General features: G+C 42.2%; 1 protein-coding gene across 1 annotated transcript; it reads left to right on the forward strand.

The window, feature by feature from the left end:
- Positions 1-3,417: 3,417 nt before the first annotated feature.
- On the forward strand, positions 3,418-9,327 carry LOC147612207 (pentatricopeptide repeat-containing protein At3g09040, mitochondrial-like). The gene has a single exon (XM_086784099.1). It carries the CDS (start codon positions 3,866-3,868, stop codon positions 8,729-8,731), a length of 4,866 nt encoding a protein of 1,621 aa, XP_086640225.1. The 5' UTR covers positions 3,418-3,865; the 3' UTR covers positions 8,732-9,327.
- Positions 9,328-16,950: the final 7,623 nt, after the last annotated feature.

Consider the following 16,950-nt stretch of genomic DNA (forward strand, 5'->3'; position numbering starts at 1 on the left):
CTATCTAACAACTTGTTGCAACATTTATACATGTTAACCAAAGTAGTTACAATCATTAATCCTATTAATTATAATAGTTAAGACTTAATTCTTATCATTAAATCAATTAACTATTATGAGTAAAAATTGGGGTTGTAAATTATAAGTTACTATAGTATTTGACACTTGCAAACACTTACATTCAAATCACTATAGTATTTGACACTTACATTCAAATCACTATAGTATTTGACACTTACATTCAAATCACTTCATTACTTCATTTTGTACTTGAAAACCTCATGCACTACCAACCTTGTATGAGAGTGGCAAGTGAGTAGTACTCATTGTTGCTAAGACCCTCAATGTTAACACGTAGTTACCCTTAGATATAGTTATCTACCGAATAGTTATGCATTTATCCTTAATTATTATTCAACCAGTATACTGGAAGTGTGTGTTATGGCGCAAAGTGCAAACATACGTATGATTCAAAAAAGAAGAAGAAGCAATATACACAGATACTGATGGTTCGTTGACTACCTGTCTTTTGTTTGCTTCTATTTGTGATGATATTCCTTTATGTTCTTTGTCTATAACATGTTAACATAAACAACAGTACAGCCAACACTTTAACGATCCTGTTGTGTTCGATTTCCTTTTGATTCTCTTGGTTTTGTTTGTTTGCTAGCATGTTCTTTTCCATCATGAACGGATTATCTTTATGTTCTTTGTCTATAACATGTTAACATGAACAACAGTACAGGCAACACTTTAATGATCTTGTTGTGTTCGATTTCCTTTTGATTCTCTTGTTTTTGTTTGTTTGCTAGCATGTTCTTTTCCATGAATGGATTTTCACTGGTTGAGGGATTACCGCTCCCAGCTAAGCATGCGATTGTTTGTGGTCTTTTAGAGACCAACAATGTTGAGGGATTACCTCTCCCAACTAAGCATGCGATTGTTTGTGGTCTTTTAGAGACCGGAAATGTTGAAATCATCCATCGCAATGTGGCATTGCCATGTCTAGTTCCCATTTATGTATGGATTCACTGGTCTTTCAAGTAAGCACAATAAGTGATGTTGAAAGATTCACTGGGCAAGGGTAGAAAAGATGAGCAAGCACTTTCACTCATCGGGTTACACCTAGGGCCTCACTTTATCTATCACATAAAATCCAAGGAATATGCTAAAGACGCATGGGTAGAAAAGATGAGCAAGCACTTTCACTCACCTAGGGCCTCACTTTATCTATCACATAAAATCCAAGGAATATGCTAAAGATGCATGGTAAGAGTTAAGTCAATTGTTTAGGGCGAAAGCCAAGAATCAAGAAATCTATCTCAAAATAGAATTCTATAGGCTAGAAATAAACTTCAGTGAATCACTACCATAATTTAATAGCAAGATGAAAAGCATTTTGACACGACTAGATGGCATAAATGCCAAGATAGGAGATAAAGATACATTAGCCATTCTCCTAAAAAGCATGCCAAAAGAATACAATGCATTGTTGACCACACTAAAGATTTTCCAGAACTGACCTTTGAAGGATATGTCTCCTCTCTTCGTCGTCGTCGTCGTCGCGAAGAAGAAAAGGAGCTAAAGCAAGGAAGCACAATTGTGGAACAAGCACTCTTCAACAAAACAACCAAGAAATGATTCTGCTATGAAAGGATGGGACACCATGAAAGTGACTGTAGACTCAAGCACAAGCCAAAGTGTGATCATTGCAAGAAGCTCGGACGACACAAAGAAGAGGAGTCCAGATTAAAGAACCAAGAAGCCAACTACATGAAGTCTTCACATCAAGAAAAGAGGAGATTCCTACAATGACAAACTCTTTTAAGAGCTACATCAATAAACCTCACTAACCAAGCCTATCTGTCATCCTACATGTTATAAAAGGGGTCACCATATGATTAGACACCCATCTTATCTCATTCTTTTTATCCATATCCAGCTTAAGTAGCATACAAATGCACTAAGGGAGAGGTGTAGGAGCTATAACTAAACATTAACACCTGAGAGTACCAAATCAAGCACCCAAGGGGGGTATTGCAGATGCAACACCTCACATCTAACCACCTTTCAGTAGCCTACGAATATGGCTCTAAGGGGGGGTGTTGGAAATATGGTGCCATGGAGCACAAGTCTTGGTAGGGAGTGAGAGTAAAGCACCTAGCATAATCCGACATGAGCAAGCAAAGCCAATTTGTACTCACCTCATATAACAGAAGCCATTTTCAAGCAATCAACCAAGCAAATATCTCAAGTCTTTTTATGAGTACAAGTCTCAATCTTGTAAACTAGTTGAACTTGAGTCTAAAGTTTCATTAACACAATACACTCATCATCATAAGTAATCTTAGGCTTTACCCACCTTAGCATTCTCCCAATCACCAAAGCTCACACCACAGCCATCTTGCTTGAGGTACTCAAGTTTTTAACACATACTAGGCTTAATAAAATATGTACACTAAGTCTTGAGACTTTCCCTATTTGACATTAAGCACTTGATAAGGCTACTTTATATGTCCCACTGTCTTACAAAGGATAAGTGCCCATTTGTGTAGGTAAGATGGTAAAGCGCCTACGGTAGGTCGGCGGGCAGGTGAAACCATGTTAACCTATAAAGTAGTTAACAACGAACTTTTTTGGGGTGACCGAGTTTGTAGCTGTCTTCTTCTGCTTTCTTACTTTGAGCTCTATAGCGATTGCTAACTGTAAGTAATGCATAGTTTCAATGTTGATGGACTAGCCTGTGTTGTAGATGAGCATGTGCAAAGGGGACAATGACCCTAGAACCGGGCATCTTGAAATGGGAAGGAGGTGTCTCAAACCCTATGAAAGACTTGACATAAGTGTCCCACACGTGGAAGAAGCTGACATCCCCATGTAGAGGAGAGTCTCCACTTGCAGTTAGGGGATTTTCCACCTCACAACTCTCCACACTCGAAAAAGTAGTTCTGCAAAACATAGAGAAATATAGACTTCAACACAAGATAGACAAGGAGAAATCGGAGCTCAATGTGTGTGTGGGTGCCACTAGGTCTTGTAATTTTTGGAGAGGAAGCGTGCCAACTCTAAACCCAAATGAAAGCGTGCCAACTCTCCACCCAAATGAAAGTGTGGCTATAAAACATATATATTAATATATAGATATACACACATATATTATGAGTGTACGTGTAAGATCTAATGTGGTTACTCACTAAAGATCTTGCAAGGAGAATCCAAATACACAAATCAAACTTTACATTGGAATATAACTACTATGAGATTCCAATTACACAATCAAACTCACAAATCTATGGTAGTATGTTTACAAGTTCCTTGGGTCTAGTAATTTTTGGAGAGGGCCAACTCTCCACAGTGTGGTTAGTGTATAGGATTATACATGTACACACAAATATTAAATTGCGTGTAACTCATTATACACGTACACACAAATATGGATTGTGTGTGAAACTCTGTATGCTGGGAATTGTGGATTTTTCTTGGTTGATTTAAGAGTGTACGCTTATGGACGGAGGGCTTCAGGGATTCCTCGAACTTTGCAGGGCAATTCTGCTTTCTGGGCTGTCCTCTGTTGATGAGAGTGAGCCTTGGCTGCTCTTTGCGTCTTGTTATCGACAAAACATAAGAGCCCCAGATGCATAGTCAATATAGATTCACCAAGAGGTCGTTATGTATGGACGGCTGGTACAACCCAAGCTTGTGCGATGATGGACGGCTCGTACAATCCAAGCTTGTGCGATGGAGGCACAACAAAAAGAAGAAGAAGCAGTGAATTGCTACCAAAACAAAAGCAGTGGTGAGCAGTGGTGGTTGTTGGGAGATGCTTAGCCTATAGGAGGCCCTCGGTGAGCAGTGGTTGTGGTGGATGCTTAGCCTAGAGGAGGCTCTCACTCCTTTGAAAGAAGGGATGCCTCCTTCTCAACCTTTGGTTGAAGACTTTGCATGCATCTTGAACAGGTGCAGAAAGGAGAGAAACCTAACCCAGGCGCTGCGCTTGCATGATGCCTACATGCGCCAAAGTGGTGGACTGGAAACCCATACAGCACTTGGGAATGATCTCATTTCGATGCTGGTGGAAGTTGGAAGCATGTGCCATGCCCAGCAGGTTTTTGACAGGCTGGTGCTTCCTGATGAGTGTTCATGGAGTGGACTCATTACAGGTTATATTAGGTGCGGGGAGTCACGACATGCTCTCACCCTGTACCAGAAAATGCAAGAGGATGACTCTCTACATGTGAATGGGTATGCTTTTGTCGCCTTACTAAAGGCTTGTTCCATGCTGAAAGATTTGGAAAGTGGCCGTCAGCTACATGTTCAGATTGCTAGAAAGGGGTTGCTGGAAAGAGACATTTTCGTTGGCAGCACCTTGGTTGATATGTATGCCAAATGTGGCTCCCTTAAAAAAGCACAAGAAGTCTTTGACAAGCTCCCAGTTCAAAATGTAGTCTCGTGGACTGCACTCATTGCAGGATACGTGGAACATGGGTATGAGGAGGAAGCACTCTACTATGTTGAACAGATGCAACGGGATGGAATCTCTCCAAACGCTTTCACACTTGTTTGCAGCTTGAAAGCCTGTGGCAGCATAGGAGCCATTGACAATGGCCAAGATGTACATGCTGAGATTGCCAGAAAAGGGTTGGAAAAAGAGCTGCTCGTCGGCAACACCTTAATTAATATGTATGCTAAATGGGGCTTGCTTGCAACAGCACAGGAAGTTTTTGACAAACTTCCAATTCGAGATGTGGTCTCGTGGACTGCACTAATTGCAGGATATGCTGAACATGGTCGTGGTGAGGAGGCACTCTATTGTTTTGAACAGATGCAACGAGAGGACATTCCTCTAAATGCTGTCACATTTGTCTGCAGCCTGAAAACTTGTGGAAGCTTAGGAGCTACAATCAAGGGCCAAGAAATACATGCTGAGGTTGGGAAAAAAGGGTTGGAAAGAGAGCTCGTCATTGGGAACACCTTGGTCGACATGTATGTTAAATGTGGCTTGCTAGCAACAGCACAAGAAGTGCTTTATAAGCTTCCAGTTCAGGATGTGGTCTCATGGACTGCACTAATTTCAGGATATGCAGAACATGGGAATGTTGAGGAGGCGCTTGGCTGTCTCGAACAGATGCAGCATGGGGGCATCTCTCCGAATGTTTTCACACTTGTTTGCAGCTTAAAAGCTTGTGGCAGCAGAGGAGCCACAGACAAGGGCAGACAAGTACATGCTGAGATTGCCCGAAAAGGGTTGGAAAGAGAGCTTCTCATTGGCAACACCTTGGTTGATATGTATACTAAATGTGGCTCGCTTGCAACAGCACAGGAAGTGTTTGACAAGCTTCCAGTTCGAGATGTGGTCTCTTGGAATGCACTTGTTGCAGGATATGCTGAACATGGATTCGGTGAGGAGGCACTCTACCGTTTTGAGGAGATGCAACAAGAGGGCATATCTCCAGATGCTCTCACATTTCTTTGCAGCTTGAAAGCTTGTGGCAGCATAGGAGCTATAGGCAAGGGGCAAGGAATACATGCTCAAATTGTGACAAAAGGGTTGGAAAGAGAGCAGCTCATTGGCAGCACCTTGGTCCATATGTATGCCAAATGTGGCTCGCTTGCAAAAGCACAGGAAGTGTTTGACAAACTCCTGGTACGAGAGGTGGTCTCGTGGAATGCACTAATAGCAGGATATATTGAACATGGGTGTGGTGAGAAGGCACTTGGCTGTTTCCAAGCAATGCAACACGAGGGCATCTCGCCAAATGCTGTCACACTTGTCAGCAGCTTGACAGCTTGTGGCAGCATAGGAGCCACAGTCAAGGGCCAAGGAATACATGCTGAGATTGCCAAGAAAGGGTTGGAAAGAGAGATCCTCATCGGCAACACCTTGGTGGATATGTATGCTAAATGTGGCTCACTTGCAACAGCACGTGAAGTGTTTGCCAAGCTTCCAGTTCGAGACATGGTCTCGTGGAATGCAATAATCACAGGATATGCAGAACATGGATGTGGCAAGGAGGCACTCTACCATTTTGAACAGATGCAACAGGAGGGGATGTCCCTCAATGCTGTTGCTCTTGGTTGTGGATTGAAAGCTTGTGGCAGCATAGGAGCGATAGACAAGGGATGGGAAATACATGCTGAGATTGCCAGAAAAGGGTTGGAAAAAGAGCTTTTTGTGGGCAGCACCTTGGCTGATATGTATGGTAAATGTGGCTTACTTAGAGAAGCACAGGAAGTGTTTGACAAGCTTCCAATTCGAGACGTGGTCTCGTGGAATGCATTAATGACAGGGTATGCTGAACATGGGCATGGTAAGGAGGCACTGTACTGTTTTGAACAGATGCAACTTGAGGGCATCTCTCTGGATGCTGTTACATTTCTTTGCGGCTTGAAAGCTTGTGGCAGCATAGGAGCCACAGACAAGGTCCAAGGAACACATGCTGAGATTATCCGAAAAGGGTTGGAGACAGCTCTCCTCATTGGCAGCACCTTGGTCGATGTGTATGCTAAATGTGGCTTGCTTGCAGATGCACAGGATGTGTTTGACCAGCTTCCAGTTAGAGAAGTGGTCTCGGGGAATGCATTAATCTCAGGGTATGCTGAACATGGGCATGGTGAGGAGGCACTCTACTGTGTCCAACAGATGCAACATGAAGGGATTTCTCTGAATGATTTCACGCTTGTTTGCAGCTTGAGAGCTTGTGGCAGCATAGGAGCCACAGATAAGGGTGGAGAAATACATGCTGAGATTGCCAAAAAAGGGTTGGAAAGGGAGCTTTTCATTGGCAGCACCTTGATTGATATGTACACTAAATGTGGCTTGCTTGCAGAAGCACGGGAAGTTTTTGACAAGCTACCAGTTCAAGACGTGGTCTTGTGGACTGCACTAATTGCAGGTTATACAGAACATGGGCATGGTGAGGAAGCACTCAGCTGTGTTGAACAGATGCAACATGGTGGCATCTCTCCAAATGCTTTTGTACTTGTTTGCAGCTTGAAAGTTTGTGGCAGTGTAGGAGCCACAGACAAGGGCAGAGCAGTACATGCTGAGATTGCTAGAAAAGGGTTGGAGGGAGAGCTCCTCATTGGCAACACCTTGGTGGATATGTATGCTAAATGTGGTTTGCTTTCAACAGCACATGAAGTTTTTGACAATCTTCCAACTCGAGATTTGGTCTCGTGGAATGCTTTAATTTCTGGATATGCGGAACATGGGTGCGGTGGGGAGGCACTCCGTTGTTTCAGACAGATGCAACAGGAGGGCATTTCTCCTGGTGTTGTGACGTTTGTTTGCAGCTTGAAAGCTTGTGGCAGCATAAGAGCCACAGTTGAGGGCCAAGAAATACATGCTGAGATCGTGAGAAAAGTGGTGGAAAGAGAGCTCCTCATTGGCAACACCTTGGTGGATATGTATGCCAAATGTGGTTCACTTGCAGAGGCAGAGGAAGTGTTTGACAGGCTTCCTGTTCAAGACGTGGTCTCATGGAATGCACTAATCGCAGGATATGCCGAACATGGGCATTTTGAGGAAGCGCTCAACTGTTTCGAACAGATGCAACAGGAGAGCATCTCTCCGGGTGCTGTGACACTTGTTTGCAGCTTGAAAGCCTGTGGCAGCATTGGAGCCACAGACAAGGGACAGGAAATACACGCCCAAATTTCTAGAAAAGGGTTTGAAAGAGAGCCCCTCATTGGAAACACCTTGGTCGATATGTATGCTAAAGGTGGCTTGCTTTTAGAAGCACAGAAAGTGTTTGACACACTTCCAGTTCGAGATGTGGTCTCATGCAATGCATTGATTACAGGATACACAGACCATGGGCGTGGTGAGGAGGCATTGTATTGTTTCAAACAGATGCACCTTGAGGGCATATCTTTGAATGCTGTCACAATTGTTTGCAGCTTGAAAGCTTTTGGCAGCATAGGAGCCACAGTCATGGGTCAAGAAATACATACTGAGATTGCGAGAAAAGGGTTGGAAAGAGAGCTTCTTGTTGGCAACATCTTGGTTGATATGTATGCAAAATGTGGCTTGCTTGCAGAAGCACAAGAAGTGTTTGACAAGCTTCAAGTTCGAAGTGTGGTCTCATGGAATTCACTGATTGCAGGATATGGCCAGCTTGGAAGGAGTGAAAATGTCTTCCATATCTTTGATAAAATGATAGGAGAAGGTATAAAGCCTGATCTGATCACATTGATTAGTGTTCTTAATGCATGCAGTCATGCAGGTCTACTGGATAAGGGCCAGATTTACTTTGAGGTCATTTGCAATGACTATGATGTCATTCCAACTCTTGAGCATTACAATTGCATGGTCGATCTCCTTGGCCGTGCAGGCCATATAGATAAGGCTGTAGCAATGATCAAGAAGATGCCGTTCCATCCTGGTATTTTGGTTTGGCATACTGTGTTGGGGGCTTGTAGAAAGTGGGGCAATGTGGAGCTTGGAAGATATGCTTTTGAACATGCAGTGCGGTTGGATGAAAAGGATGGGGTGGCTTATGTTTGTATGTATAACATCTATGCAGATGCTGCTATGGAGAAAGAAGCGAACAAGGTGGAAGCAATGAGAGTAGAAAAACAAGTATGGATGAAGCCGGAGTTGTGCAGGTATGTCCCAGGTTTGTATCAGATGTCACGGGACATTTCCAATGATGCAAAGAAAGGTGTGTTGTGCAGGCACAGTGAGAAGTTGGCTGTCACGTGTGCCTTAATTAATACACTAAGGGGATAGATATATATGTCATAAAAAATTGTCCGGTTTTGTAATGACTGCCATTGGGTTAGGGCACATCTATCAAAGATAGCAGCAAAGAACTGCTGTTAGAGATGCAAACAGATGACATATTTTTGAGGAAGGAAAGTGTTTATGCTGGGACTATTGGTGACGGTAGTGCAACTGCAGTAGCCATTGTCCCCTTAGACTTGAAATATTGATGTCAGAATAATGGAGAGAATTGATGAAAGCAAGTTGGATCATGCGTGTTCACCTTTTTAAAGTGTGGGGCTGTTGCTTTGAGCAAACTGGTGGTTTGGATGAAAAGTTTAAGATCTGTCATTTATCAAACTTGAAGAACCTGACATGAAGTTGAGTAAAGCACATGAGGACTTTCATGCATAACAATGCATATGAATGGTGCTCTCTGTCCCCGTTGTTCTACAGGCTGGATAAGCATTCACTTATATTGATGTGGGATGGTTCATCACCTTACTCAGAGGTTTTCCCTGCTTTGTCATATGGAGCTTGGTTCCTGATTAGGTGGAGTCGTCTGGTGTGCCTCATTATTGTGTAAAACTTTTAGTTTTGAAAATTGGTCCTTGCTAGATGTCAGAAGCTTGCTGGTCACCTTGTCTATGTGTGATTGTTGACGTGAGTGAATCTCTTTCAAAAGGCTAGAGAGATAAGGAGGAGAACACTATGATTTGGAGTTCTTGGCTATTTTGTGTGGTCTTGACCAGAAAGAGGGGCTATTGTTATGAAAGCTCAGTGAGCAGATTAGTCTAATAAGCTTTACACTTATCATGAACTACTTAGTATTCTCTTAATAGCACCTTCTGATATATCCCCTTGAGAGCCTCATGCTAGAACATATCACCACTTGCATTATCCATCCTCCCTAGTATCCCATGATGATGACTATCCATCCTGGATATCTAGCATGACACTCTCAAGGGGATATCTAAGAAGGTTGCTATAAAGAGAATACTAAGTAGTTCATGATAAGTGTAAAGCTTATTAGACTAATCTGGTCACTGAGCTTTCATGGATTGCACAATGCTCATGCACAAAGATAAAGAGCTAGAAGGTGCAGAACCAGCTATATGGGTCTCCAGTGTTCCTGTTTCCATCCATCTCTGATGTGCCTCTAACTGCTGTCATTAAAAAGCTAGTTTCTAGGATTTGGGCAGGTGCACTCTAAGCAGAGTTGAATTTGTCAAAGGACATAAGCCGCAGTCTCATGCAATAGATGCAGCAATGGAAACGGATGATGTCTCCACATTGGAGAGGCGTACAACTAGGAAACGGAAAAGGCTAGGAAACAGCATGCCTTTAACATTACATAGTAGATGCACAAAAAAAGTTGATGAAACAAGTTGAGAGAAAGAGGAGAAACTTAGGATAGATCATAATTTGGAAGAGAGAACAAGGAAAATTGGGAAATTTTAAAAATAAGGAGGGAAAGTTGTGGGAGAAATCCTTAGGTGAGATAAGGAAACGGAAATGGAAACGATGCCTTCGGAGAAATGGAGTTTTCTGCAAGTTTGGCTAGGAAATGGCCGTTTCATCACCAAAGTTGAAGGAGTGTAGCATGGTTTTCCAGGTGGTTTGATTCCCCATCACTGAAATCGGTGTGCTATTGCACTGTGGTGATGAATTGTGAAGAAACATCCAAAATATCTGGTCCAACCCAAGGCCTTGAGAGGCTCATCACTCTTCTAACGTTTAACTTGGTTACATGAGTTTTTTGGTTGAGGGCATTATAATTGTGAAACAACTGGTACATGACATTTGTGAACAGATCGACAGGAAGCAATGAATCCTTGGAATGGGGATTGTAGGGTCAATGTTTATGGAGGCGTAAAGTTAAGATGAGATGATATTGTTTAACCACATAAGGTCCCCTATCGAGACATGGCCTCTGAGCATGCCTCTTGATTCAGAGTCGGTCGGTGGTTCAAGAGTCTGGTGGCTGCGGAGGGGTCAGGTGACTCAATGTTGTGCCCTTTGTGATGGGGTATAAGATCATCATGGACAGCTCCATGATGGGGTATAAGATCATCATGGACAGCTCCATGATGACAGTTGTAGCCAGGAATTCTCAGACCAGTACTTGCACTATACGCCAATTACCAATACACTGAAGAACTTAACAGTTGCAGCACAGACATGGCATTCCGTTCATAGAACATAAAAGAGGTGGAACCTTTCCGGGAAATGGTGCTTCCATTCCCATTCAAGTGCTTGTTGGGCATCGATCAGCTTCTTCTTATGTCTTCTCAGCTTTCCCTCATACTTTCTCATGGCTCTTCTGTCAATATAATGTAATAGCTGACATGGTGCATTTGGCCTCCCCCTTCTATATACTCCCCTTCGTGGGGTCTTTATTTCTATGTAGGTGGACACCCTTCCTTTCTACTAACTCCCTCCGATTGGGGCTTCTGGAGGTTCTAACGGAGCTTTCTAAGGTGCTTAGGCCCATTTTAAGGTGACGATGATCCAGATACAGCGGATCAGATCTGTAGTGCACCAGCTGTCCAATATGGCGATTCATCTACCGATCTCCAACCTTCCAGCAGGGACCTGATCATCTGTTGTTCGAATCCCAAGCTTCAGTGGCTGCTGTTACTCTCCTTGAAGGCCAGTTTGGGGGGGTTCGCAATCCTACTGCTCCCTTCTCATGTTGCAGCTCGGCCGAGTCCTCGACTATTAATGCACCTCCAGACTGAGTCGGAACAGACAAGGGTTCGTCATGCTGATATTGGGATGGCGGAGTGATCCGTATTGGGATGGATATGGTGGGGGTTGTGGGATCATGAGAGAACTAGGAAGGCCAGAAGTGCCAAGAGTAGTTCTCGGATGTCCCTAGCTTGGCATCTACAGGTTCCCAGGGTTTGGCGAATGGTGAGGATAATCTAATTTCCATTGATAATGAGGAGGTTCTCATCGAGCTTCTTGATGATCCTAAGGACTCAGCTAGCCTTGGCCAGCATTTATGTAGATATGAGGCCTATCTTTGGGTCTATGCATGATGTTCTTCTTGCAGGTGTTCCAGATGTTTGTGATCCAGATTTGGAGGTTCCATTTATTGAGCCTACTATGCATGGTGGTTGTGAGCACATTGATGCGATCTCATTTGATGGTTCTCCAGGTTCATTATGCATGGATGCTATGCTTACTTATGATGATTCGCTTCATCATGATGATGGTGATGTCGTGAATATGTAGTTCTTGAATTCTCTTGATCGTCCTTGCGATGATATGATTCTCATTCTTGGTGATCATGTACATGAGAATGTCTCAGATGCAGATTCTCTTATGGTGGTTCCTCGTATATGCAAATTTTAGGCATGTGTGTTGGATGTTTAGACATGTGCTTATAGATTATATGTTGTGGTGGGAGAGCATGGATTATTCTGAGGGGGTGCACTACTAAGAAACCCTATGTATCACGTGCGTTCAAGGGGTATTGGTTTTTTTTTTTCAAAATCAATGAAAAAATCCCTTCTATAAATGTATTTCTGTAAATTTACTTTAAATTTTTTAATTAAAAAACCCTTTCATTTGAACACATGTGCTATATTTACATATTTTTAGGTGAAACTCCTGAGGGATTATCCTATGTTATTAGCATGGGGATATTATACATTTATAGTTCTATGTGTTTATATTCTTTGATACAGTGCATAAGGAGGAAGGAGCAAGTTTATCTTATCACCTTGATTGGTGACACACATAATGCTCTCGATGTTAGTGATGCTCAATTCTTACATGATATTTTCATGGTTGATAAGCATGTTGATGACCATGATATTTTTATGGTTGATGAGCACGTTGATGCGACGAACCACAATTCTCTCTCTTCTACCCGTCGCCGCCTTACTTCCTTCCAAAACTTAGCGCCGCCCAGCTTTCTCGTTCTCCTATACTAATTCTTTTTCCATTTTGCGCACTTGCTCAAATACACCTAGCTGCCACACGTCTTTAGCCACTTGGGATGATCCACCATACATCATCATATGGACCTTTCATACATCTACATATTGTGTTTAGGATGGGCTCAGGATTCTCCTCACAACGTGCAGTGGATAGCACCGTGTATCAATACGCGATGCTATTTGATGGCAGGCTTCAGGGAGAAGTATGGAACATGCGTGGTTAATTCGGTAGTAGAGAGCACCGCATATCAATACACAATGCTGTGTGGCTCTGCGCAACATGTGAAGTGTTTGATGATGAGCTCTTAGCTCTAGATGTGGTATCATGGACATCACTAATCTCAAGGTATGTGGAACACATGCTTGGCAAATAAGCGTGGTGTATGAGGATGTGAAGAGTACTGCGTATTATGCCGTGTGGCTCTTGGTTTTGTATCATGGACAACAACTCAAGAGGGTGTTCCCAAATGTTGTCACACTTGTTTGCATCTTGAAAGCTTGCGAGATGATTGGAGCCATAGATATAGGCCGAGAAATACACTCCAATGTTGTTAAACAAGTTCTCGAAGTAGACTCCTTTGTTGGTAGTGCTTTGGTGGGCATGTATACTCTAGTACCTATGGTGGATCATTCCAAAATATGATGGTGTTCTTTTTGGAGGATGATCCAACATCCATGCTTTCTTGTTGATGCGGTTGTTGAGATCTTATTTGGCATAGTTTTATGGTAATGATCTTTCACCATGTGCTTCATTAACACTTTTTTGTAATGTTGTGCCATCTTGGACACATGTTCTTGATATTGGAGGATCTACATTGATATATGTTTATGGTGATAGGCTATTTTTAGCCTATGATGCAGATGGTGGTGCTTCATGCAGATCTTTATGGATCACTCCATGTGCTTGGGGTGGATATTTGATTCTTGATGCATGGTTCTACATATTCATATTGTATGTTATAGCATGGTATCACATGTATATGTTGTGTGCACAATGTTGACATGACTCTATCATGTTTGGCAAGGGAGTGTGTGGGGGGGGGATTAGAGAGAGTGAGTGTGTGTATGAGAGAGAGTGTACACGTGTTGTTAAGCATGCCAAGTGTTAGTCATGAACCCCTCTTATGCAGTTGCATGTGAAAGCACTCTAAGAGCCTTAGACTTACGACCTTTCATATTCATTTATGACTTTTCATATCCCACATACTTGCATGGAGTTATAACCACCATTTTGTTGTAAGCAATCCGAGGAAGAAAACAATTTTCATAGCAATCTCTCTCTCTCTCTCTCTCTCTCTCTCTCTCTCTCTCATTTTCACGTGTGCATCTTGTATGCAATGTTTCTCAAACATTGAAGGCTTTGTCCTTTAATAGATTCTTTATTTTTGTGGATGTGAAGGAGCATATACTACATGAGGGTTCCTAAGCTATGAACCTTTCTCTTGACGTAAACCTTAGGCTTGGTACTAGAAATCTTGTGTCCAAAGGTTCATTTTATATGAATCTTTCTCTTGTCGTGACCCTTGGTCTTTGGTGCTAGAAATATTGTATCCTCCACAAGTGGTTTTTGTTTCATGCTCGGTAGCTCATGCATATCTTGGTTGAGCAAGAAGTAACCTACCGTGGCCACTTCTAGTTGTGAAGCTGAGTACAGGGCAGCTTTCACAGCTACGGTTGAGTGTGTGTGGCTCAGACGGCTTATGGGGGCTGACTTGGGTGTTGGACAGGAGTCTGCCACCCCACCTCTATCTTCACTGACAGTCAGAGCGCATTGGTAGTTGCGAGAAACCCAGTTTTTCATGCTCGCACAAAGCACATTGAGGTGCATTATCACTATGTCAGGGAGAGACTCTCAGCAGGAGAGATCAGCTTGGCCTATGTGCCAACATAGGACAACCTCGCCGATCTTTTCACAAAGGCGCTTCCTCATGAGAAGTTCGAAGCTTTCCGCAATGCTTTGGGTTTTCTCCCCTTTGTGGACTGATCTACTTCGGGCATGGCACTCCCCTATACATGAGTGCCAGCTCTCGTTCACACCATCACTCCCAGGGGGGATTTGTTGCCATATATATATAGGCAGTGATGTGTGTGAACACACTTAGGACCGTCGGGGTACTTTTTCCCTCTTTAGGAGGTTTTTTTCCCCGGCTTGTATATACTCCCATCCTTCTAGGGCTAACTTATCTTTTGTACATTGACACAATCTAATACAGCGTGTGTTGTGTGCATTCTTGCTTCTTCTTCTCCAAGCTTTGTGTGCTTTCTTGCAACACTAATTCCAACAGTTAGCAATCTTGTTTGTAAGGCTTTTCCATTAACATCATAAGAATTAGATTAGATTAAATAGAATAAATAGGCCAAACTCAGATTTTTTTCATTATGTTCAAAGCAAAACAATTGACTCGTTCTTTCAACTAATTCATAGTAATCATTCATTTTGGTTTTTGCATGGTAAAATAACCATTTTGGAACCTTTGTTAAGCTAGTACAAGCAAAAAAATAAAAAAAAACTAAGAAAATACAAGGAATAAACTCACTACTATAAAGTGAGATCATTTCCTAGATCGTTTTGATCCTATAGTAGGATTGTTTGGGGTAGAATCATTTGATTCAACCCCAAAAGTCAAATTGATTTGACCAGGCTAGTACGATCATTAGCTTGACATGTGGAATCAACTATAGGCACATTAATGAGTAGTTAATTAGCCATAATGGTCATGAATGTGGGAATTAGTGCCAATGTACCTATCAGATTTTGCAAGGAATACTTGGTGACAATAATGCAATAGTTGCATTGCAATTGAGGCACATCCAAGCTTGACACTAATAGTTGATAGAGAGTCAGATCATGATGATCCCATAAGTGCAATTGCCAATCCAAGTCTAGAATCCTGAGTCAACTAGAATTGCTACAATCCAAGAGTTGAATCATCCAAAGTCTGATTGTACCGATCCCAAAAGTAGGATCGGCCAAGTTTTTTAATCATTCTTCAAATAGAATTGGTCCAAAAAGGATCGCTCCATCTGGAATCATTTTTGGTTAGAATCATTTGAGGAGAAGTGCCCAAGTAAGATCGTTGATCCTGCTGAGACAAAATTCTAGAAGCATAAAAAAATAATAAAAAAAGACAGCCAATGCAAGGGAATTAGACCATCATCATAGACATACTCCTTCTAAACCATGGATAAAAACCTTAAAAAATATAAACCTTCTTAAAACTTAAAATACCAAAAAATCAAGGACAATAATAAAAAGAACCTCAATAAGTGATTTTGGCATTGGGCCAAGTGATTATGCATTTACGTTCAAGCCAAATCATTGTGCAATTGCATACTCAAACCCAATGTTTTAGCATGAAACATTCTTATATGTGCCAACCCTAGGGAGTCGGACAAGACCAAGAGTTGATCTAACTAGCCTAGTAGCTCTAGATTCTAGTTTGGAAGTGAACCAATAATACTTCACAAATGAAGGATACCCGATCAAGATTGTGGGGCATTAGCACAACTCATCGTCCAAACTCAGATATGGCCAAATGAGGTTGTGGAGTGTTCAGAGGTGAGTCATCAAAAGGAGCCAAAAGGCCCCAAATCGGAAGACCAATGGGTGAGAGAAGGGCCATCAGTAAAGACATTAGAGGCCAAGCCAACAACATAGGAACTAATGAAGCGTACATTTTATAACATTATGACTTCCACACAACTAAGCAAGTACCAGTCTTCGTCGCACTGACACAACAAGTGAATAGGTTAGAGGCCAAGCTAGCAACACACAAACCAATGAAGTGTATGTCTTACAATATTATGGTTTCCAAACAACTAACCAAGTCCTAGTCTTCATTAACACAAATGGGATACTCTTAAAGAGATGGCCATGTTGGCCAATGTTGTCATTGTGCCAAATTGATCTGATAATACCTGCCCGTGAGTGGTATTGTTGACTGGGAAATAGAATTTCTATTTGGTGGAGGGACATTGAGAAGGTTAGACCTTTAGCAATGACCGATGAGATAAACAGGCCTAGAAGATTGCAAGAAGCTACCAGAGTAACTCAAACCATGTCGATAAAGACTTAGCTCCCTAGTGTAATTGAAAAATTCTTCCTAAGGAGGCTTAGAGTTGACATGAAGGAATGATTATGTATGAGGATGCTTCATATAACCTTTACATAATCACTGCTACTTCTAGGGACTTGCAGGAATAGTTTCAATTTCGTGAAACACCCCTAAGCAAGTGTTACTAGCCCACCATAGACATATGTCGATGAAGAAGGTAACACCTATACCCTAAGACTTG

The sequence above is a fragment of the Cibotium barometz genome, chromosome 46 (assembly GCF_041138505.1).
Source record: "Cibotium barometz isolate CiBa-2024 chromosome 46, ASM4113850v1, whole genome shotgun sequence".
Taxonomy (NCBI): Eukaryota; Viridiplantae; Streptophyta; class Polypodiopsida; order Cyatheales; family Cibotiaceae; genus Cibotium; species Cibotium barometz.

Excerpts from the sequence above, each read along its gene's own strand:
- LOC147612207 (XM_086784099.1), top strand. The coding sequence starts at position 3,866 with ATGCTTAGCCTAGAGGAGGCTCTCACTCCTTTGAAAGAAGGGATGCCT.